Here is a 24,226-nt window from a genome sequence, read left to right as displayed (position 1 = left end):
GTGAGGCAGCAAAGTGATTTCATTTTCTGTACAATAGTCACGCACCAACAGGGACAAATATGCAGGTGCATTATCATGATGTACGAGCTACGAACTACCTCACCTGATTTCAGGCCATTTCCTTCTCACATTTTCTTGCAGGTGTCCGCCCTGGTAGCTGAGCGTTCGATTCCCGGCTGGGTCGGAGATTTTCTCCGCTCAGGGACTGGGTGTTGTGTTGTCCTAATCATCATCATTTCATCCCCCATCGACGCGCAGGTCGCCGAAGTGGCGTCAAATCGAAAGACCTGCACCAGGCGAACGGTCTACCCGACGGGAGGCCCTAGCCACACGACATTTCCATTTCCATTTCCATTTCTTGCAGGTATCGCAACACATCCAGATAGCAACATCGATTAATACTTTGTTTTTGTGAATTCACAATGAACCAATTCTTCAAAGTCAAAGAAAACTATCAGCACGGCTTTGACATTTAACCTAACCTGTTCAGTTTTCTTTGGTCTTGGAGAACCTCTCCCAACCCATTGTGAAGAGTGAACACAGGTCTCAACATCATAACCATAGACTCACTTCTCATCACCATTTATGGTTCTCTTTAAGGAAGAACTTGTTCTCATTTGCGTGATCCAAAAGCTCTTCACAGATTGTGAGGTGAAGGCCTTTCTTGAGCCATGGGATGAACTTGGCGGCAGCACAATGCATTCCAAGGTGCCAGGTCCGGATTTCATGGCATGATCCGACTGAAATGTTACATTCTTCTACAATCTCTCAATTTCATTGATGTTCCTGACATGAGCATATCGATGGATGTCAGAGGGCTTCCTGAATGAGAGTCATCTTTAAGTTCCGTCCAGTCATTTCTAAATCATATGAACCATTCGTAACACCAAGCACAGCTTAAGCACTCATCACCGTAGGCTTCCTGCATCATTTGGTGTGTGTCTGTAAAGGTTTCTTGAGTTTCAAGCAAAATATAATGCAGACACGTTGCTTCTCTAACTACATCACCTCAAAATTTGCAAACTGTGCGACACAACGTTCTACTCAATACAGCACTGAACAATAACTAACAGAAATACAACAATGAAACTTCCAGCAGTTATACATCAAACACAGGCATGAGCAGGGATGGCAAGTCAATTTCACTCCAACACAACACTGGCACGAAATTACAAATGTGTCAGAATTTTTCGAACATAACTCATATTGTTAGTGTGGAAAAATTTACAACACCTGCAGAGTTCAAAAGCACTTTGTCAGGTGTATGTTTGTGCAAAGATCAGCAGAACACTGTCTATAATTTACTAATCCACGATGAGAACTGCAATTGGAATTTCACAACAAAGGAGAAATTCCACTGGAATAGTAGATCAAAAACAGCATGAATAAAAAGATGAGGATTGTAAACTAATTTTGGAAATAATAAGAGAAAAAGTAACTGAAAAGGGAAGAAGAAGAAATTTCAAGTTTACTGCTGAGAGATAACATGACGACTCTGGCTTGTGTAGAAATTCATTAACAGGGTTTCAAACTATTTTTTGTGTGTGACTATCATTTACACGTTCAATGGTGTGGGCAGCAAGTGTTTCATTTTTGTTTTCTTTACATTTGAATGGTGTTGGTGCACAGCACATCACCCCCAAGCAATAAGGTGGCTCGCAGGAGGGGTCTGACATTACTTTGAATGACCCCAGGAGTTGGTGTATCTTCTGCTAAGTGGCACTGCCAATCTACGTTGGATAGCCCAGGCTGTGCACCAGTCAGTCCACTGTGAGCAACATCAAAGCTGTTTGTTTACCAACATTTCCATTTGAGATGCAACAATAATATGAGCCTTTCATTGTGTGTAATGAATTAAATGTTACCCATGTTCTTTACAAAGCGGATACCTGCAAGTGCAGTGAATGACACAAATGAAATAATGTGATATTAAATGCGTTTAGTCTGGATACATAAAAACTTTGGTGCTAGTTATACGCAAATACATATTTACTTATGTGAACTGTGTGCCACAAATTATCTCTGCCTCTTTCTAATTTTCTTTCTTCATTTCTAAACTGACTAGATTAACTTTGGAAGATAACACATTTTGTGGATACATTTTATACCTGATATGATTACTCTTGCTGCATGATTGTGTACTTAGTTAATGTTTGTCTACAATGACAATCTCGTTAGAGGATTATTCTCTCTCAAAATACAATTTTCTGAACATAATGGATTTTGTTTAAAGAAAGACTAGAAGTAACAAAATAGGCTGGTGGAATATGTTGATCTGAACATTATTAATTCTTTCTGTGAAAGATATTTTTAAAAAATCTTGTTGGAGAAAAGACAATTCTTCACTCTGTTGCAATTAGCAGACAATGGATTAATTTCATATACATCCTTTACTCATTTTTCTAATTACATTATGTAAATAATAACAGTTCTTAAAAGTATAAATAAGGATTTGTTTTTATAAACAAGTAGTTCAGATTTTTTGCACTAAAGCATGTCCTCATATTAATTGTTGTTGTTCTAAATGATAGACAAATTCTGTAAATAATAGTATTTTTTCCAGTTTTTCCACTTACACTTCCTTGAATACCACATTTTGAAGATTTTTTTCTAATATCTTGTATTTATTTTCTGAAGTTATGTTTTCATGTAATCACATTCGTTAAGAGTATATAATCCATGTGACTTGTTGGTTTATATTATTTAATATTTAATTATGATTTCTTTGCTATCTGTTTGGGTCTTTCCTTTTTCATTGAATTCATGGTGAATAGAAGGCTACGGTCTGTTGTTGCCAATTGGCGGCCGCCAACAATAATGTGTTAGCGCTAATTATCTTTGCACTTGCCCACAAAAGGCAAAGGTCCAATTTCAAGTCTCGGTCTGGCACACAGTTTTAATTTTCCAGTATGTTTCACATCAGTGCACACTCCACTGCAGAGGGAAAATTTCACTCTGGAAATGTACCCTAGACTGTGGGTAAGCGATGTGTCTGCAATAGTCTTTCTTCCAGGAGTGCTAGTTCTGCAAGGTTCGCAGTAGAGCTTCTGAGAAGTTTGGAAGGTAGGAGATGAGTTACTGGCAGAATTAAAGCTGTGAGGACAGGCTGCGAATCATGTCTGTATAGCTCAGTCGGTAGAGCACTTACCCGCAAAAGGCAAAGGTCCTAAGTTCAAGTCTCAATCTTGCAACAGCTTAAATCTGCCAGGAAGTCTGTTGTTGTCATTTGGTGACCACTATCACTAATGTGTTAGCACTAATTATCTATGCACTTGCCGGCAAAAGGCAAAGGTCCAAGTTTGAGTCTCGGTCTGGCATACAGTTTTAATCTGCCAGGACGTTTCACATCAGTGCACACTCCACTGCAGAGTAAAAATTTCATTCTGGAAATATCTGAGTCCCATTGGGACAGACTTAAAATTTCAGTGTGAAGTGATTAATGTCATTCTGTGCGATGTAGAATGATGTTAAAATTGAGTGTACTGAAACTGATCTTGAAATGCGTAACAATTTAGATAATAGATTGTAGATTAACTGTTATCAATCGAGCCTTTCATTGTATGCTTCTTAAAACCTATCAGCAAAAGAAAATATATCATTAGATCAGACTTGAAGAGGAGAGAGAGAGGCAGCATAAAGTAATATAGTAGCACTCAACAGTCTGCTGTAGCTTCTCTCTTCAGATGTTTTATAAAGCTAATGATTTATTACATGGCTTCCCTTCTCGGTGAGATATATGTTTGTGCTTGTACTAATAGCAAATACTGTTAAGAGAAGGATTGGACATCTTTTTTTTCAGCTGCTGTTTAAACACCTCTTCCACCAATGTAACTCCTCTTTGCTGCTTCAATTCTAAATTTTTTGTACACTGCCAAAGGAGGAGATGCTGGTCAGACCAAACTATGCAAAAACTTGAAATAGGAGAAAATTGCTAACCAGTATCACTCTGACTATTATATGAAGATTTTGTTGAGAATATGGTTAATCCAATTCTGTGTTAAAGAATAACAACAACAAGATATACATAAAGCACTGCAGAAATGTAACTAAGGAAAGCATCATAATAACTAATCTGAGAAAGGTAGCCACCATGCGTGCATTTTGTCAAATTAATAGTTACATACAAGGAAGAGACGAAATGAGTCAGCTACACTTCGCCAAAACACTGTATACAAGCTTTACTACACTCTACGTATATTATTCTTTAAATTATTTTTTTGCCTATCAATGTAATCGACTCTAAATTATTTACACTTCAGTTGGCAAAAGAATGACATAAAATATTTAGTTCATACCTGTACAACAACAACATGGACAGCTACATTTTCGGGTAAGCGAACAGGTGCTCTGAAATGGCGGGCCAGAGCAACAAGCAAATGTAAAATTGCAACAATATTCTTTGAATGAATACTTTCAACACTCCATTTTTGTTGTGACCAACGGGGAAGTCCCAATACCTGCAAAATATTACAAATATATATATATAGCAATGAAAAAAAAAAACACACACACACACACACACAACCAACAACAACAACACAGAGTAAAAGCATGTGAAGTGAGATATTTTTGCAGGCTTTGGATCATGAAATTCAACCATCTCACTATGAGACATGCTTCAGTGGCTCAGTTTAAAGAAGGTGTAAGTACTCCAAGTGACTGATTTATTTATTTATTTATTTATTTATTTATTTATTTATTTATTTCTTGTTCCGTAGATCCAGTTAGTGAGTCAATCACAAGGATATGGAACGTGTCAAATTGTACATGTTTCAATTTAAACTTACAATAAATACAAGGGCAATTCAATGGCAAATTGTACATAGTTTAAGTAAGACATACTATAAATACAGTAACAGATACAATGTCAGCTAGATAACATAACAACCATTTGACAGAAAAAGAAGTTTCAAATAAAGGTTAAAGACTGACTAACTTCCTGCTTTACATTGCCACAAATGTTCAAAATAATATACTGCAGAACAGAGAAAACAGACTTTAAAGTACAACCCGACAAGACAAAGAGGAAATGCAGCAATTGCAGGGACTAACACATTATTTAGTCACACTCCGATTAAAGTAATTTGTATTGTTATGCCACAGTGCAGGAACGGAAGGTGAGTTCAAAAAGTTCTTTGCAAACAGGTGAGATGGTTTATGGTTAGCATGATTACATTTGTTGATGATTAACAGAGAAGGGATTTATCATGCCAGTGGAGAAGGCAATGGGACATGCAACCAAAACATTAAAGGTGAGCAAGAGGATGGTCTGCAAATTACAGAAGGAATGACACACATCAGAGCAGAGGAGTTCACATTCCTGCACCAAAGAAGGAGAGGCAAGGTGTTAACAATTAGTATTCCACTGATATAGATATATGTATTATCAGATAGCACTGACATGGGTTTCATTAGAAGTTAATTTTTCATATGTGACTCAAAAATCAAAATATTTGACTACCACTCAGAAATGGACCATGAAATCTTTTCTTTATTTATTTGAAGAGGGTCATATTTTATCTTTGACAAAACAAAACACAAAAAGCAAAAATGTTTTCTAAATTAACAAAACTAATTGGCAACAACTGTATTATCCTTCATAGCATGCAAATTTGAAAATAATTCTATCCACTTTCTCTTACTGGCAAACACTTTCATCTGCAATGCTAGTGACAAAACATTCAGTAACTCACAAGGGGAGGAGTGGGATCAACTTTTGAAAGTCATCTATTATGTGATGGGCATGTAAAAATGTTAATACAATGGTTAAAATAACACAGCAAAGGTTAGAAGTAAAAAAATAAAAAATAAATAAATAAAAAAGAAATAAATAATAAAACACACAATAAATGTAATAAAACTAATGAATAAAGCCATTAAGGTAAATTTTTATAAATAAAATTTTATAACACCTGAAGGGATTCAAATTTACTACTTCTTGCTTGTCATAAATATGTCTTAACCTCTATGCTACACTACTGCTCGGAACAACATTAATAATTTTAAATACTCTAGAACACCATGCAAAATACTTTCAGCTGATTACTCGCAATGACTTTATTCATGCGGGTAATACTGGAGTGTACACCAGTAGTACTTCCTGCTCCCTATTTCTTGGGCATAAACATGATATTGCTGCCCCTGTGCCAAGATTTATAACTTCACTTTGCTGAGTAATACAGTCCACAGTTCTGCCTTGCAATTATTTCACTTTGGCTTATTAAAAATAAGCATCAGTTTCTTATCTTTTCTTTTCAGTGGGCAGTGTGAAATAAGCAACTGACTTAATACTATATATTATATATTAAGGATGACTCTAAACTTCAGGCAATGAACTCTTCAATTGTCACTATGTCGAGGATAGATAGTTTGCTGGAAAATTGTTGCTGCTTGAGTCAACCGCCATGGGCAACAATGTGTAGTTTATAGGGGGCACTATCCACTGTCAGGAATTGTAAAAGTAGAAAGGAGGACTACATTACACATCTCTCCCAGCATACATGCTATGTACTCTAATATCGACAGTCTCTGTCAAGCAAAAACCAAACTGCTCCACAACACGGCAATGGGTGCACTATATGTATTCAACACAGTCGCTTCCTCTAATTCAATGGCTATTTATCTTACAATAAATTGTAGAAATTTTAAAAAATACCAGTTTCAGTAGCAAAACAAAGGAGACTAACCTCAGTATTCATGTAGAGTGCAGTCATAAAAACTAAAGGTACCAAGTGAACTTACCCTGTTGGTAGCAGCTAGAACAATTCCTAACTTCTGCTTCTGACCCTCTTCTGACTGTGTCACTTCAGGCACATCTAACTTTTCTCCACTAAGTTTCTCTAAAATTAAAAAGAGAACAATATGATACATAATTTTCTGTTCACATTAACAAATACCCAATACTTTCAAACTGATTACTATCAATAATCAATATTAACTTTTGGACAGAAGGATTTTTTTGTGCAGCTTCCAGTCTGTTTGCCTCAGTTACTCTATTTCTAATTACTGTTGAATAACAATATTAGAGAAGGAAAGTTGCTACTCACCATATGGCAGAGATGCTGAGTCGTGATAGGCACAACAAAAAGATTCACACAATTAAAGCTTTTGGCCATTAAGGCCTTTGTCAGCAACACACACACACACACACACACACACACACACACACACACACACACACACAGTGTGTATGCTTTAGTATCTGTGTGCACTCTTACTAGCAAAAGAGCAAGAGCTCAAAAGCTACTGTTAACAGTTTTCTATTACGTGTTTCTGAGTGCCAGGCATCAGGCCTCTATAAGTAAGCAGTTGTTTTTCCCTAATTTTACATATTTTTCCATCCAGGAATTTCCATCATTTTATAACTTTACACTCATCATTTTTTCTGAGTTCCTTAGTCAATTGCCAAACTCTGTCATATGTTACATCTTACTTTGCTTTTCCAAAACTTTTTACACCTCTCTGTTATTGATTCACTGACACACAAGCCAGTAACACCCTTCCTAAACACTCAGGCAACAGATCATAGAGTCTCACATTACATGTAAAATGAATACAGTAAGAAGGTTCAAATGTATGTAAGCTGTGGAGATCATTTGGAGATGAAAAGGCTTGCACAGGATAGACTAGTGTGGAGAGCTGCTTAAACCAGTCATCAGACTGAAGACAACATCAACAACGATGATGATGATGATGATGATGACATCTCTGGTGTGCTTAGTGGTGTAGGCTGAATAAATGCCCAGTGGGCAGGACATTTATAAATGGGCATTTGCCTGGAACAGGTTTAAATGCCCTAAATCTGGACATTTATATAAATAAGTACTTTATAAAAAGTTTTAACTGTTATAATATACACTTTATCAAGTACAACCTCTTTCCCCACTACCTTAGCCAGCTTCATCCTGACCCACAACTTCTTCACTTTTGAAGGCCAGACATACCAACAATTAAAGGGAACAGCCATGGGTACCAGGATGGCCCCCTCGTATGCCAACCTATTCATGGGTCGCTTAGAGGAAGCCTTCTTGGTTACCCAGGCCTGCCAACCCAAAGTTTGGTACAGATTTATTGATGACATCTTCATGATCTGGACTCACAGTGAAGAAGAACTCCGGAATTTCCTCTCCAACCTCAACTCCTTTGGTTCCATCAGATTCACCTGGTCCTACTCCAAATCCCATGCCACTTTCCTTGACGTTGACCTCCATCTGTCCAATGGCCAGCTTCACACGTCCGTCCACATCAAACCCACCAACAAGCAACAGTATCTCCATTATGACAGCTGCCACCCATTCCACATCAAACGGTCCCTTCCCTACAGCCTAGGTCTTCGTGGCAAACGAATCTGCTCTAGTCCAGAATCCCTGAACCATTACACCAACAACCTGACAACAGCTTTCGCATCCCGCAATTACCCTCCTGACCTGGTACAGAAGCAAGTAACCAGAGCCACTTCCTCATCCCCTCAAACCCAGAACCTCCCACAGAAGAACCCCAAAAGTGCCCCACTTGTGACAGGATACTTTCCGGGACTGGATCAGACTCTGAATGTGGCTCTCCAGCAGGGATACGACTTCCTCAAATCCTGCCCTGAAATGAGATCCATCCTTCATGAAATCCTCCCCACTCCACTAAGAGTGTCTTTCCGCCGTCCACCTAACCTTCGTAACCTCTTAGTTCATCCCTATGAAATCCCCAAACCACCTTCCCTACCCTCTGGCTCCTACCCTTGTAACTGCCCCCAGTGTAAAACCTGTCCCATGCACCCTCCCACCACCACCACCTACTCCAGTCCTGTAACCCGGAAGGTGTACACGATCAAAGGCAGAGCCACGTGTGAAAGCACCCACGTGATTTACCAACTGACCTGCCTACACTGTGATGCATTCTATGTGGGAATGACCAGCAACAAACTGACCATTCGCATGAATGGACACAGGCAGACAGTGTTTGTTGGTAATGAGGATCACCCTGTGGCTAAACATGCCTTCCTTGGTGCACGGCCAGCACATCTTGGCACAGTGTTACACTGTCCGGGTTATCTGGATACTTCCCACTAACACCAACCTATCCGAACTCCGGAGATGGGAACTTGCCCTTCAATATATCCTCTCTTCCCGTTATCCACCAGGCCTCAATCTCCGCTAATTTCAATTTGCCGCCACTCATACCTCACCTGTAATTCAACAACATCTTTGCCTCTGCACTTCCGCCTCGACTGACATCTCTGCCCAAACTCTTTGCCTTTGAATATGTCTGCTTGTGTCTGTATATGTGTGGATGGATATGTGTGTGTGCGTGCGAGTGTATACCCGTCCTTTTTCCCCCCTAAGGTAAGTCTTTCCACTCCCGGGATTGGAATGACTCCTTACCCTCTCCCTTAAAACCCACATCCTTTCGTCTTTCCCTCTCCTTCCCTCTTTCCTGACGAGGCAACCGTTGGTCGCGAAAGCTTGAATTTTGGGTGTATGTTTGTGTGTCTATCGACCTGCCAGCGCTTTCGTTTGGTAAGTCACATCATCTTTGTTTTTAGATTATATATATAATCCACACACACACACACACACACACACACACACACACACACACACACACACACACACACACACACCTCTTTTACAATTTCCTTTTTCTTCTTCCATGGCTTTTTCAGGTTTGTGCCATACTCGAACCCTATCATCAGTTCTTTCAAACTGAAATCAGACTCATCCAACCAGGCCATAGTTTTACAGTCTTCTAGGGGCCAATCGATATGTTTCCAGTCACCTAGGGTCCAATCAATATGTTCACAATTCCAGGGGAGGTGCCGCAGGAAATGTCGTGCTGTTAGCAAGGGCACTTAGCCCATAATGCCAAATTTTGCCGCACTGTAATAACAGATATGTTCGTCATACATCCCACATTGATTTCGGCAGTTATTTCATGCAGTGTTACTTGTTTATTAGCACTGACAACTCTACGCATGTAGCTCCAACTATAATTCTGTGTTCAAAGTTTATTAATTCCCTTCATGTGACCATAAACACATTGGAAATCTTTTCACTGAATCACCTGAGTACAAATAAGAGCTCCACCAATGCACTGCCCTTTTATACCTTGTGTACGCAATACTACCGCCATTTGTATGCGAGTCCATTCCTATCACATGACTTTCGTCGTCTCAGTGTATTTACTTAACTGGGCAACACAGCGGATCTGTGTCGAATGCTTACCGGAAGTTAAGGTACACATGAGCCAGAGCGCTTGCTTATACTGCCTTCTTGGTATCATGGACAAACAGCGCGAGTGGAGTCTCACACCATCAATGTTTGCTGAATCCTATTAATTCATCAAGGGAATTTTCTGTCTCCAGAAAGCAAATAACATGTTTTTAAATTTGAAGAGACATTGGTATCAGCAATGTAGACCTATAGTTAAGTCCATCTGATTGACGAATCTGCTGAGCAAGTTTAATGGTGTTTCTATTCTCCAGTCACTCACTCACCTCAATATCTGTCATTCTGGTGTTCATGTGATGACTGAAAGGAGGAAAAACAGTAAAAAGTTCCTGAATGAAACAACTTTAGAAAAATAAAATAAAGAATTTTGGCCTTCTCTCTGTCATCTTCCATTTCAGTGCCAGTATGGTCATTGAGTAGCTGGACAGATGGTTTTGATTCATTTCCTGACTTCAGCTAACAAGGAGAGGTCCCCAGTGGTGGTACTGACTCAGGGTGTATACGTGCACAAGGGGGGGGAAAAAAAAAAAAAAAAAAAAAAAAAAAAAAAAAAAAAAAAAAACAACCTCCCAGATTTTTGCCGGAATTCTCGGTTAAAAGTACATTTCCTCCCGGGTGAAAATACACTTTTTCCGTGTTAAGTGAGAGTATACTTTTCCTCAGAACTGTAAAACTTATCAGTTTTTTGAATGGTTATGGTTTTATACATGGGAGTAGAATTTCCCGGCACTTTAGAAAAAGAAACTCAGGGAACCAAACACGCTGTGGGAAGATGTCTGACGTGCAGCAACATGTACGCTGCACATTTTCATATCACGAAAGTATAAATACAAATTCCACCAAACACCGCATGTTACTTTCTGAAGCATTGAAATCGTCATTGCGATGCGCTTTTGTAAGCCAGTCACAGCTCACGTCACATGATCTCGCCAGCCGATGACAGCAGATATTCAGAATATAGGACACGTGATGTAGTCGGCCAAAAGCAACATCACTGTTAGGTAACGCGAATACACAATATGGAAAGTTAATGGTTTAAATTAATATACATAGTGTTGCTACAAGAAAAGAAAAGCTTCCACATATAATGTTGCCCCTTTTTTGCGTGTGTTACACTTTAAGATACATCACACAAATGTGCCAGTAAAATGTGTAAGAACGACATAAACGTTAGATCGTCTGGGCTCGAAATTATTCTAAATCATTGTACTCAAAGAGTTGATTTTTAAATGAAGAGTCAAAATCTCTGGGATTTATGAAATTCATTGTACATTCTCGCACATAGTTCATCTTGTGTAAAATGAAATTTACTTTGAAAGTAACGCTTTTCAAACCACCATTCACAATATTTTCCAGTGACCTGTTAGAAATAGGTTCGTTTCAGCAGTTGCCAGAGGGCGCCTGATAACAAGCGTCTTACATGATGTCATAAAAGAAACAAGACATTCGAGGATGCTCGAAAAGCACGGGTATTTCGTGAACCACACTAAAATGCATAATTCGGCTTAAAGTGCACATTCGTATGTCCAGATTCGGATGTAAATATTCTTGGAGTACCGGTACTGTATTATCTCGTTTGGTTCTTTATTATGGCATAATGCCATATGTTCTAGAAGATGAAAATATGAACAGTTGAAACTAGCCAATAGTGTGGAATTTAACACTCCATTTCAAATAAATTGGCTGGTTCAGCGGAAAAGATTAATAAAAACCAAATTTCTTTAGCAAATCAACAGCGGAAAAGATTAATAAAAACCAAATTTCTTTAGCAAATCGACAGAAATAACTTCATTGTTCTGCAATGCAATTAATGTTTGACTATCAGAAAGGGGAAATAAAATAAAATCTGAAACTAATAACATATTTTAGCCTTCCATAATTATGTAATTCACTTGATAGCTCCCGGTCACAGAAATCAGCTTTATTTCATTTGACGTAAGAGCAATCAACGAAAAGAAAACAGCAAAATCACCAAATGTAAACACAGGTCACGTGAGGCTACCCACTTACCCATTACAACTTAAGACTGCTCTGTAGATCTGCACCGGATCTATGATATTTCTGAACCGGGGCAATACTAGATAGTGACACCCCCCCCCCCCCCTCCTTGAGCGTTTGAGGTAGGACACGAAAAATTTAAAAAATCGACTTTTCAAAAAATGTCTATTTTGTAGTGCACATCTTTCTGAAGAGTCTGATACATAAAACACATGTGTTTGAGGAAATGTAAGACGTTGTTTGGTCTTAAATGTGCCAAAGTGCAGTCCCACGCCTCTTCACACAGCATTCTATCGCACGTCACTGTATTTCATTCTGTGGAACTCAAACATGTAACATTTTTTAATGGATACCATCAAACTATATTCAGGACAGTGGAAATTAAAATTTCCTTAGGTGCCTCTCCTGCTCCCAATCGGCCAGTTTGACAACCTGCCCCCGTTTAGAAGAAACTCAATAAATACTGGATGGGATTATTTGTAACCGGGAGAACAGTAACTCTTGAGAAAATTTGCACTCTTTATTGCCTGTTAGCTAATAACTTGTATGTTGTGTGTGACATAATAGTAATTATAGGATACATAAAACCAGTAAAGACAATAGACAAGCAAGACAGTACACATTTCTTCAATCTTTAAGTCCTTGCATTGTTTTTATCACTAACCTTAGTACAGCTTTACATGGCGCGCTTTCCTTTTGGGTAAGAACCTATTAGCTCAACAAAGTTTGTCAAACGTTTTGCTACATGAAAAAACCAAATGTTGTCCAATACTGAAAATGCTATTAATACGAATAGAACCCAAGACTGGCATGGTTTCTCAATCTGATTACGTGTATTTTGTCACAAAATAGGTCTGCCTAATATTGCAGCAACTGTAACACACACTGAATAAACGACACTGTTTTGGCACAAATGGTCATTTTTATAACATGACAGAATATAATCAATGCCTATTAGGTCTACTACAAGCAAAAAGTTTCAAGTTAAGAAACAGTTTCACATTTCATTCATACGCTCTAGCTTCTGAAGCAGTAGTACGAAATTTTTATATAAATTTGGAACCGTCATATTTTTCCAAAATTTGTGTGATGTCCCCGTTTCTTCTCCTTCCTTGTTCTAACAATTTTGTCATCACTAATTCTGTGAATATTCCTGCCAGGGTTAAAACTTATTCTCCAGTTAACTTGACTAACCCTGCCACAATCACCGTTTTAGTTATTCGGTGTTTTTTCTCTGGTTAGACGTTATTACGTGTTCGTACAACGCGTTTTCCGCGCTGCTCCCACAATAGAACTTCAGCGGCTGCTAGCCGGGGACTGTACAACTGGCCTTTACCAGTGTAGCGTTCTGGCAAAAAAGCTGGAGAAGGTACTACTCATATGCGACTCAACTGCGCATGCGCATGAACTTGCTAGCAACTGCTCAAATGAATCTACTGTAAGCAGTTGTGACGTCACGCTAATCGGAGGCAATTTGCTGTTATGAAGCATTGCATAGTCTTCCTAAAGCTGTTGACACATTTTGCTGTTGGCAGACGCTTGTGTGAGCACTGTGTTTTGTTGCTGTATATGGTGCATTTCCTTGACAACTTTGTTTGCAGTATTATTCTGCAGTAGCGAAATACAGTAATATCCTTTGTTAGCGTATTGGTTCTTACTGGTCAATGTTACAAAAATTTAACTGAAAACTAAAACAATGAAAAATTCCTGGAATTCTAAAAAATACCGGGTTTTTCCCAGTTTTCTCCCGGATGAAAAAATTACCGGGTTTTTCCCGGATCTCCCAGTTGTCCCGGGTCGTATACACCCTGTGACTTTTTGAAACCAAATACATGGTGATGTAGGTTAAGATCCAAGGTATCACAACCAGCAACCGTTCACACTGGTGAAACATTGTTTGTGAGTAATTGACAAAAATATTACTGAATTCTGTGTGATCCTCAATAGCATTAAAAAAGTCGTGTGGCATACAATGGATAGGGTAAGGGTTGCACTTGCAGGGTTTCACTTGTGGGTTTGAATCTTGTCAGAAGTCTCATTTTCATTTTAAAAATCTTTATCGAAATGATTTTGATCATTATTTTTATCCAATTAAGTGGTTTACATTTAATTTTTATTTCTTTACCTTTGTCACATCATTTTAATCACCATTTCTTTATCTCACTCCTTCTCCAGTCATACCGTATTTACTCGAATCCAAGCCGTACTTTTTTTCCGGTTTTTGTAATCCAAAAAACCGCCTGCGGCTTAGAATCGAGTGCAAAGCAAGTGGAAGTTCTGAAAAATGTTGGTAGGTGCCGCCACAACTAACTTCTGGCGTCGAATATATGTAGCGCTACAGAGGCATGCTTTGTAGGCACAAAGATAAATACTGGCGCCAAAACCTCTGCGTCAGTAAATAAATTTAAAAAGAAAGGTGGAAGACGAGCTTTTTTTCTCCGCCCCGAGTTTCGACCACTGCATTTTCGTACATTATCCAACGAAGTAAATACAAATTCCGTATTGTTCATCTTCGAATGTAGCAGAATTTCAATATGCTACGAAAATCCGACTGGCAAGACTGTTAGGGATGTTTGTCAATATGGCCAACTCTACGTTTTGAATTTTTTCCTGCCTGTAAGAAGAGATGGTTGCTAATACCTTATGAAATGTGAATCACATGCAGTATTCTCTTCACCATAAGAATAATATGAATATAAACATTTTGCCATGTATTCTTTCGTGTTTGCTGCTATCTCATTTAAATTCTGTCTGCCTAATAAACTATGAAACTAGAGTGACACAACAGTAAACGAGGAAGAATATACATATCGTGTCATGTTTATATTCATATTTTTCTTATGCCTAATAGTGATACAGTCAGAAATGAAGCACGACAACTGACTAGATTTTTAAATCTAAGATGACTAATTTCTGTGCAGAATTTGATGTACTAAAGAAGCGGCCGCAAAGATTTTCAAACAGACAAAAATTTTCCCCTAACTCTCGTTCAGAACATGTTCTATCATACACAGTCTATTATTTGGTTCTTGTTGATCATTATCAAAGAAAGCAGCAGTTTAAGTAACAACAAATAGAAGTCTCTTGACATTGTTTCGCTAATGAGACGATTCTTTTTTAAAAAAAGCGGCGGTAGCGCGCACAAAAGCAAGCTATGCCGCGAGCGGCGGCAGGCCGTAAACACGCACTATCAGAATGCGACAAACAATGCATGACACAGTACAGTAATGCATTTTCAGCTTAGAGTGACGTAAACACCTATAACAAAGAAAACGGCACTTATCAGATCAAAGCAAAATAAGCAATCGATTCAAAGCAGACGAAGCACATGAAAAAGGAAGGGTAACCATATAAATACGGATGGAGCGCCTGACGCATAGCATTGGCTACCTGGTAAAGCCTAACTGCTAAGCTTTACGACTCTAACCAAACTACTGTAGCTGTATCATCATTCATTCGACCTAAATTGTGTCTCATATTACAATGGACCAACTTTGTATCGATTTGGAGGTGCGGCCTAAAACTTTTCTCTCCCCTTGAATTTCGAGTCTCAGATATCAGGTGCGGCTTAGATTCGGGAATTTTTTTTTCCTTTATTTCGAATCTCATTTTTCAGGTGCGGCTTGGATTTGAGTGCGGCTTAGATTCGAGTAAATACGGTAATTTTTGTGAATGTGAATTTTATATATATAAAATTGAATTCACATTCACAAAAATTCTGAGTGGAAAAAGAGCGACATAAAGAAATAATGAAATGAGGAAGGGGAAGGGATAGCACTATACAGATGGGGGGAGTGTACGGGTGGGGGGAGTGCAGTGTCAGGAGGTTTTGGGACAGGGAGGTGGGGAAAAGAGCAGTGAAAAAGGACAGGAGAGGGGAAAGATGCACAGGCGCACTGGTAGAGGGCATAGAGGGCAGCAAACAAAGAGGATGGGAGACAAGAATGGGGAGGTGGTGATAGGGAATAGGGTTGAAACTGTTGGGTGGAGGGTGTGGAGACAGTATGTTACCGTAGGTTGAGGCCGGAATGATTACAGAAGCGGAGAATGTGTCTTAACGATAACTCCCATCCATGCAGTTCAGGAAAGCTGGTGGTGGAGGGGAGGATCCAGATGGCTTGGGTGGTGAAGCAGCCATTGAAATCAATCATGTTACATTCCACTGCATGTTGTGCCACAGGGTGGTCTACTTTGCTCTCGGCCATAGTTTGTTGGTGGCCGATCATCCTGGTGGACAGCTGGTTGCTAGTCATACCAATATAAAAAGCTGTGCAATGATTGCAGCAGAGCTGCTTCCACAGGCGACCCGGCCCCTGATTGAGTAGGTTAAACCTGCAACAGGACTGGAATACTAAGTGCTGGGTGGGTGGATTGGACAAATCTTGCACTTGGTCTTCGACACAGGTATGATTCTTGTGGCAAAGGATTGGGATTGGGCTGGTTCTTGGGGTTGGTGGGAAGATCATGAGTGTGAGGGGAAATGACATTGTATATCTGTTTGCAGATTAGGTGTGAGGTATACCTGTCTGTGAAGGCCTTGGTGAGACCCTCAGCATAGTGAGCACGGGAGTTCTTATCATTCCAGATATGCCATCCCCAGGTGGCCAGATGGTAGGTGAGGAATTTTTTTGTGTGAAGGGGACGACAGCTGTCGAAATCTGGAGCCAAAACATACCCCTAATTGTCAGCTCCAGAGAAGTCTCAGTCCTATCCAAGGGCCCTACCTTTAGCCCTACACCCAAATTTAACCATGCTGGACCTGTCAAAGACCTACTCTCCTTCTCCTGATCCCTGCAATGGAAGCAATTCTTTACCGCCAATCCCTCCAACCAAAACGTACCTAATTCCAACATTGAATCATGCATCTTCCAGTTCATACCACCATCCAACCATGATCCTCCACCTCTCCAACGTCACCAACTGGTGGTCACATTCCAGGAATTCCAAACCTCCAACTTAGCCTCACCACCCTTCCCCAGGTCCCTTCTTCAGAACACCAAACTTTCAAAAGAAAGAATAGCCACACACAACCTCAAAAACAAATCATGACCTAATCATCTTGTCTGCAGACAAAAGTTCCACCACTACTTTTATGAATCACGGTGACTACCTGCCAGAAGACCTCTGCTAATTATCTGACTACTCTACCTCAGCCAATTATCTGATTACTCTACCTATAAACTTTGCCAGTGTGGTCCCATCCCAGAAGTCCAACACAACCTCCAATCCCTTCTTGGAGCCTTAGGCCTTCCCAGAACCTCTCCCTTGAGTCTATTTTCCTCATCGCCCCTATGACACCCTGCACACCCACCTTCCACATGCTCCCCAAAATCCACAAACCCAACAATCCTAGATGCCCTACTGTGGCTGGTTACTTTGTCCCTCATGAACTAACACCTTCAACCAATTGCCCATAATCTAGTCTCCCACGTCAAAGACACCAATCACTTTCTTCACAAACTCCACTCATTTACCCCCTGAATCCCTACTCGTCACTGTTGATACCAGCTCCCTATACATCAACATCCCTCATGTCCATGTTCTTACCGCTATTGAACACTATCTTTCCCAACATCCTTCAGGCTCCAAACCCATTACTTTATTCCTCATACACTTACTGACTTCTTCCTAAACCACAACTACTTCTCCTTTGAAGGGGAGGTATACAAACAAATCTGCGGCTCAGTCATGGGCAGCCCCATGGCCCTCTTCTATGCCATTTACACAAGGCCTTCCTAGCATCCCAAATTGACTAATCCTAGTCTGGTTCAGGTTCACTGATGATATCTTCATGACTCAGGGCCAAGATACCCTATCTTTGTTCCCTCACAACCTCAGTACCTTCTCTCCCATCCACTTCACCTGGTCCTCCTCAAACTAGCATGCCACCTTCCTAGACATTGACTTCCTCCTCTCTGATGGCTCCATCTGCACCTCTGTTCACATTAAATGCAATTACTAACAGTACCTGCATTTCGATAGCTGTCACAACAAAAAAATCCCTCCCATACAGCTTTGACATCTGAGGACAGCATGTTTGCAGTGACAAGTAGACCTTTGCTTAGTATGCTCTGGATCTCACCAAGGCCTTCTCAGACAGGCACTACCCCAGACCTAGTCTGCAAACAGATCTCCCATGCCATTTCCCCTCATATCCCCAATCCTCCCACCAGCCCCAATAACCAACCACAAAGGAGTGCCCCCTTCATCACCCAGTACCACTCCACACTGGAATGACTGAACCACATCCTTCACTAGGGCTTTGATTATATATCATCATGCCCTGAAATGAGGGACATCCTACCAGAGATCCTTCCCAACCTCCTAAAGTGGTGTTCCACCACCCACCCAACCTCCACAACATCCTAGGCCATCCCTATGCCACTCCTAGTCCCAATCCCTTGCCACAAGGATCATATCCCTGTGGATGGCCAAATGCATGACCTGCCCAATCCACTCACCCATCACTTACTATTCCGTTTCAGTCACTGATTTATCCTACCCCATCAGAAGATGAGCCACCTGTTAAAGCAGCAATGCCATTTACCAACTCTCCTGCAAACATTACACAGCATTTTTTATTGATATGGCTACCAACCAACTGTCCACCAGGATGAACGGCCACCAACAAACTGTAGCCAAGAGCAAAGTAGACATGCAACGGAACATAACATAATTGATTTTAATGGCTGCTTCACCACCCAAGCCATCTGGATCCTCCCCTCCACACCATCAGCTTTTCTGAACTGCACAGCTGGCTGTTATCTTTACAAGACATTCTCCACTCCCGTAATTATCCCAGCCTCAACCTACGGTAACATACTGTCCCCACACCCTCCACGCAATAGTTTCCACCTTCTCTGTAATATCATCTCCTACCAATTCTCATCCCCCACCCTCTTCGTTTGCTGCCCTCTGCCAATGCATCCGTCCATCTTTCCCCGCTCCTCTCCTTTTTCACTCAGTCTTCCCCACCTCCCTACCCCCAAAACCTCCAGACTGTGGCTGCTGGCATTCTGCGCACTCCGCGACACAGTGTTTGTCTCTCTCCCCATCCATACACTACCATCCCTTCCCCATTCCTGTCCCCTCAAGACTGTTGCTTACATCCCAAGTGATAGTGGCATTCTGGCCCATACCGCCACAGTTGGCGGACATGTGTGCATGAGGTGCGCGTGCTTGTGTGTATGAATGATGTATTTTTGTCTTTTGCTGATGAAGGCTGTGGCTGAAAGCTGTAGGTAAGAGTCTTTTATTTGTGCTCATATGCAACTTAATGTCTTTTTATAGTAAGTAGCAATTTATACTTTCCTACATTGTTAATACTATATTAACATTTTATTTCTCTCATCTGCAATAATGAATGTTGTAAAAGTAACAGGGCTAATATTTCACCCACTCTGAAATCAGTAAATAATTTATCAGCCCTGTGGAGAGATTTCTCTATCCTAAAAAACCCATACAGGGATGCCAGCCCCCCCCCCTCCCCACACACACACCGTTAGCCTTATACCCATTCCTATATGTAGTGTGCTCTGATCTATTAAGGCGATCCCATAATTCTGCTTCCAGTAACACTGGTCAATGATTCACATCTAGGATCACCACAGAATCACCAAGGCCTCTAATTTAGGACATCCACTCTGTTCCAAACCAGATGACTTTTTCAGTTCTGGGAAAAATGATGCAAAATGAAACTCAGCTTCCACTCCGTGTGTGAGGCTAGTTGTTTTCATCAATACATCCAGTTGCCTGTAGGAACCAAATGTCACCTCTGAACCCAGGTAGCCGGTGTCACACACAATTCGCAGCCATCTGTACCCAGTGCATTCAACTGTCCCTGGCTGAGCCCCCTAAGTTCTGACAATTCCACCCAGCAAATATCCATTGGAAATGGGCAATATCTGTTTTTTAGGCCTAAAGGGGCAGCTGTTCTGCATTTATCCATTTTAGTGTTTCACCCAAAATACGCATGATCCCTCCATTGTTGGCCGTTCACTCTTAGAAAAGTGTGAATCAGCCAGGTCAGGCAAATCAGAAGGCACTGCAACATCAGGGATTCCAGGTGATACTAAATGTCCACCAGAAGTGCCACGTCTTTCATGGCAGGTGTCTAGACGACACCATGGCTTTAGGCAGCAGCTTTCAGTCAACCGACCACGGCCAACACAGCTTCCAACTGTTTACAGACAGTGGTGAATTTCCCATCCAACAAACGACATAGTCTCCATTCCTCTTCACCTATATTCAACTATACAACAACAAACATACCACTACCCCAAGCAGAATCTGAGTACAACCACACTACTCTTGGGATCACTACTAAAGTAAGTGTTGAACATGAACAAGAGATACTGCTGCTGACGGTGGTGGCTGGTTGCTGCTCCACATCTAAAGTACAACTGTGCCAGTACATGTGCACATTAGGTAGTTATTAAAATAAGTTCCAGAGAGACATCTAATTCCCCAACTTGCAAGAACAGCCAATGAGGTAAGTGTGGCGTAGCTTCATACATAACTATTCAAGAAACTTTTGCCACCATGAAGGAATCACCAGACATGAATGCAATTTACTACACACAATATTTATAGTTTTATGAAGAAACACATGTATATACTACATTTACTTAAAAACTCATTGTTTGGTGAAGCCATGCTGTGATAATAGCCTGTACATGTCATAGTTTTTATTTAAATCCACAGTTTTGATGCACTGATTACTGATGAGTAATTATGATGTAAGATCTCTCAGAACACAGGATTTACTATGTCTATCTCTATGCTATTTATTCAAATCAATTGTCTTCCTCTTAATGGAACAGAAAATGACAAACATGCACTTTAGCTACTATCTGTCTCTAAGCAAAAGCAGAGGGCAAGTTTCCAGTCTGCCATAACACAAGACCAGACAAGAGAGTTAGGATCTGCCATTAGACAAAAAGCTAGAGAACATACACCACTGTAATGGAATTCAAAATAATTGTAAGAGAAGCATACTATTTCACTGTCTAACTACGAAAAGACTCAATTATTGACAATATAATATAATGACAATATAAATATCCAATTACATTATCAGGGTTGCCACAAGTTTCCCCAAGTGAAATTCCCTGATTTCCAGACAAGTTTTAGCATTTTTCCCATGACAAATTTGGGATCTCAAGGGTGAGTTAAGACATATGTTGACAATCTGTCTTTGCAGCCATGGTACAAGAAATAATAGCGCAAACAAGGAAATATCTAAAAAAAATACTTGCAAGCAGATGAAGTTTCCTGATGTGAGCAAAAATCTTAAGGACTAACATCAACATCTTTTGTAACGAACTGTTGTTAGATGGAGAAAGCAAGACAAATGGTGTTTTTCATTAAGACCACTGATGTTATTTTATTTCAATGAAGCAAAACACATTTGGTGACAAGAATACGCATTTCCTTAGAGTCGCACGACAGATTTAAAATACCTTCACTGCTTTCAGAAATAACCTAAAAAAAAGTAGGCCTCTTGAAAGAAGGAAAAGAATTATGTATACCAACACTGTAGGTGACCACCAATAAAATGTTGGTTCTACTATGTTCATTATTGTCTGTTATTACCCATGTGCTATATCTATTATTTTGCATGTATTATGTGATTTCTCTTTTGAGAAATATATGAGTACATAGTGTACAAACTGCCAGCGACTGACAATTTTCTTCTTCTTATCATCCATACTCTCTAACATATGAACTACCTTTGAAGTGCCAAAATGTACTAGAACAAATAAAATGTGTATCAAATGCAACACTGTACAACATACTTGCAGTGAGACAGTCTGAATTCCTGAAATCCATCGATCATGGCTTCTGGCCTGCCGAGGAGCACCACAGTCCTGGGTCCATGGATAAACCATGAAAGTCTGCTGCATTACACCAAACACAAACAGATCCAGCCTGCAGGTAGATCAGTGAGACTAGATCCAACAGGCAAGGCCTGCACATTAGGGGGAACCAAATGGCTTCAGATCGGCAGGTGCGATCCATTACAGATGCCCACAGAAATGGCCTGTGGTTTTGGCCTGGCATGGAAATTCACAAGCCATAGACAGCATCTTGTTGAAATGAGACCACAGTGATCAATCTATGCAACAGATAACTTGTTCAAATACTCTAAGAATGAATAATGAGGATGGGTAGCAACTCACTGTAAAGATGATTGTTGAGCCACAGACAGACAGACACAGACAAGACAATCACACTCTCACAACTAAATTTTCAGCCATGGCTTTTGTCAGAAAATGAGAGCACACAAACATTAACACAATTACTCAGACACAACTCACACACACATGACTGCCATCTCCAACTGGTGTGTCTACAGTCTCTGGAAATCAGATCCAAACAAACTACTACTCACACTTCCCTGACTCTCACTGGCAGCTGCTAGGCTAATAGCAAGAAGTGGTAGCAGCTCTGACTGCAAGCTGAGGGAAGTGATAATAAGGGAAGAAGCAGTAAGAATGAGGGCAGTGTACATACTCAGTTACACCCAGCCAGCAACGATGCACGACACCTCAGTAAACAAACTATTTCATCTACTGAGACAAAAACGAGATCTTTCCTTTTTTTCCCCCAAATTCCCCTGATATTTCCCTGACGTGTTTGAAATTCTGATTTCCAGAACCCGTGGCAACCCTGATTATACTATTTCATTGGTGTGATGACAAAATAACCAAAGGTACGTTATTTAAAAACTTACCAGTGTGCTGTAAAGATTGATTAATCATAGCTTTGAGATTTTTGTTCCTATTCCTCCATCCTGTATCTATAATTTTATAATATCCTGCTACTGAGTCTCTAAGCAATTTGAGTACAAATATCAATGATATAACTAATTTAAAGACCGGCCTTTACAATAGCCAGACATAATAAAGATTGGAAAAGGAGGATATATTATTATACCTCCCACGCCACGCTATCCATAACCAGCATACTGTCTACAAGGTGGCCAATACTGAAGCCTGTTCCACTCTTTGACAATGGCCTTCCTGAGGTCATCCTCATGTTATGGCGACAGCCCAAAATATGACTGATCCACTTCCTTGGTGAACTTGTCTTGAGACATGCACTGGCACCTGGCTGCTGTTCAACAACCACAAACTACCGTCAGACAAATCCTGCTCTCATCGGTGACAAGAACCCATTCCAGATTTTCCCCATGCCAACTTTCTTTGAGCAACATGTTTGTTCTGTTGTTCACACTAGATACCTGCAGACTAAAACAGTCATGCAGAGATGATTGTATACCATCTGGGTCTGCACAGCTCTCCCAGTTGCCTCTAAAAAGACAGTGCACTGTCTTGCATTCTTATCGGAGTATCTGCGTGTCAATTTGCTGGTGGTGGTCAAAGGCTGGTGGCGTTGGGTGCTGGTGATCGTTATAAGGAAGAGCTTCAAAGTCTAGTTTGTCTAGATAGCAGCTGAATGTTTGAAGGAGGTCACTGTGGTGTGTGCCAAATATGGCGGGCAACTTCCTATGCTGATAATCCTTCTTGCCAAAAAGTGGCAGTGTGGACATGGCCTTAGCTTGAAATGACCCTTTGAAGCATGTTGACAAACTAAACAGTCTGTACAAGCTACACCGTCACTTTCAAGATTAGACACACAGTATGTTTTATTACACTGCAATCAGAATGCAGGCGTTTTTTCACCTCTACTTAACAGGTGGCTATACAAAGGGAAATTTTGTGGTCATATAAACAGAAAATAGTATATAGTTAAGGTTTCTGACTGTAATAAACTATGCATATCTTAAGGATAGTGCAAAATCTTTTTTGAAGTGTTTACTAAGTCAATAGGCAGTTCAGGGAAGACACAAAATCCTTAACACTTTGAAGAGTCTTTAAAAGTCCTTACATCATACGAAGAAGTTATAAGAAACCAAATGGATACTGCTCTTGGCTCTTCAATCTATTTGGTGTAATGGTCACTGCCAAGACCAGGTACAATCAGAAACAGCCACAACTTCTTAT

The 24,226-nt window shown here is 40.2% G+C and overlaps 1 protein-coding gene across 5 annotated transcripts in view; it reads right to left on the bottom strand.

Moving 5' to 3' along the window:
- The window catches only part of LOC126260908 (beta-parvin), a 129,339-nt gene that overhangs the window by 12,070 nt on the left and 93,043 nt on the right, over positions 1–24,226 (bottom strand). For all 5 annotated transcript variants that reach the window (XM_049958365.1, XM_049958366.1, XM_049958369.1 and 2 more), the window contains exons 5-6: positions 6,742–6,839; positions 4,296–4,457 (exon numbers count right to left, since the gene is read on the bottom strand). In XM_049958365.1, the coding sequence (XP_049814322.1) occupies positions 4,296–4,457; positions 6,742–6,839 (260 nt within the window). The remainder of the gene's footprint in view (positions 1–4,295; positions 4,458–6,741; positions 6,840–24,226) is intronic.

The sequence above is a fragment of the Schistocerca nitens genome, chromosome 5 (assembly GCF_023898315.1).
Source record: "Schistocerca nitens isolate TAMUIC-IGC-003100 chromosome 5, iqSchNite1.1, whole genome shotgun sequence".
Lineage (NCBI taxonomy): Eukaryota > Metazoa > Arthropoda > Insecta > Orthoptera > Acrididae > Schistocerca > Schistocerca nitens.
Note: the sequence above shows the minus strand (reverse complement) of the source record. Positions and strands in the feature narration are given on the sequence as shown.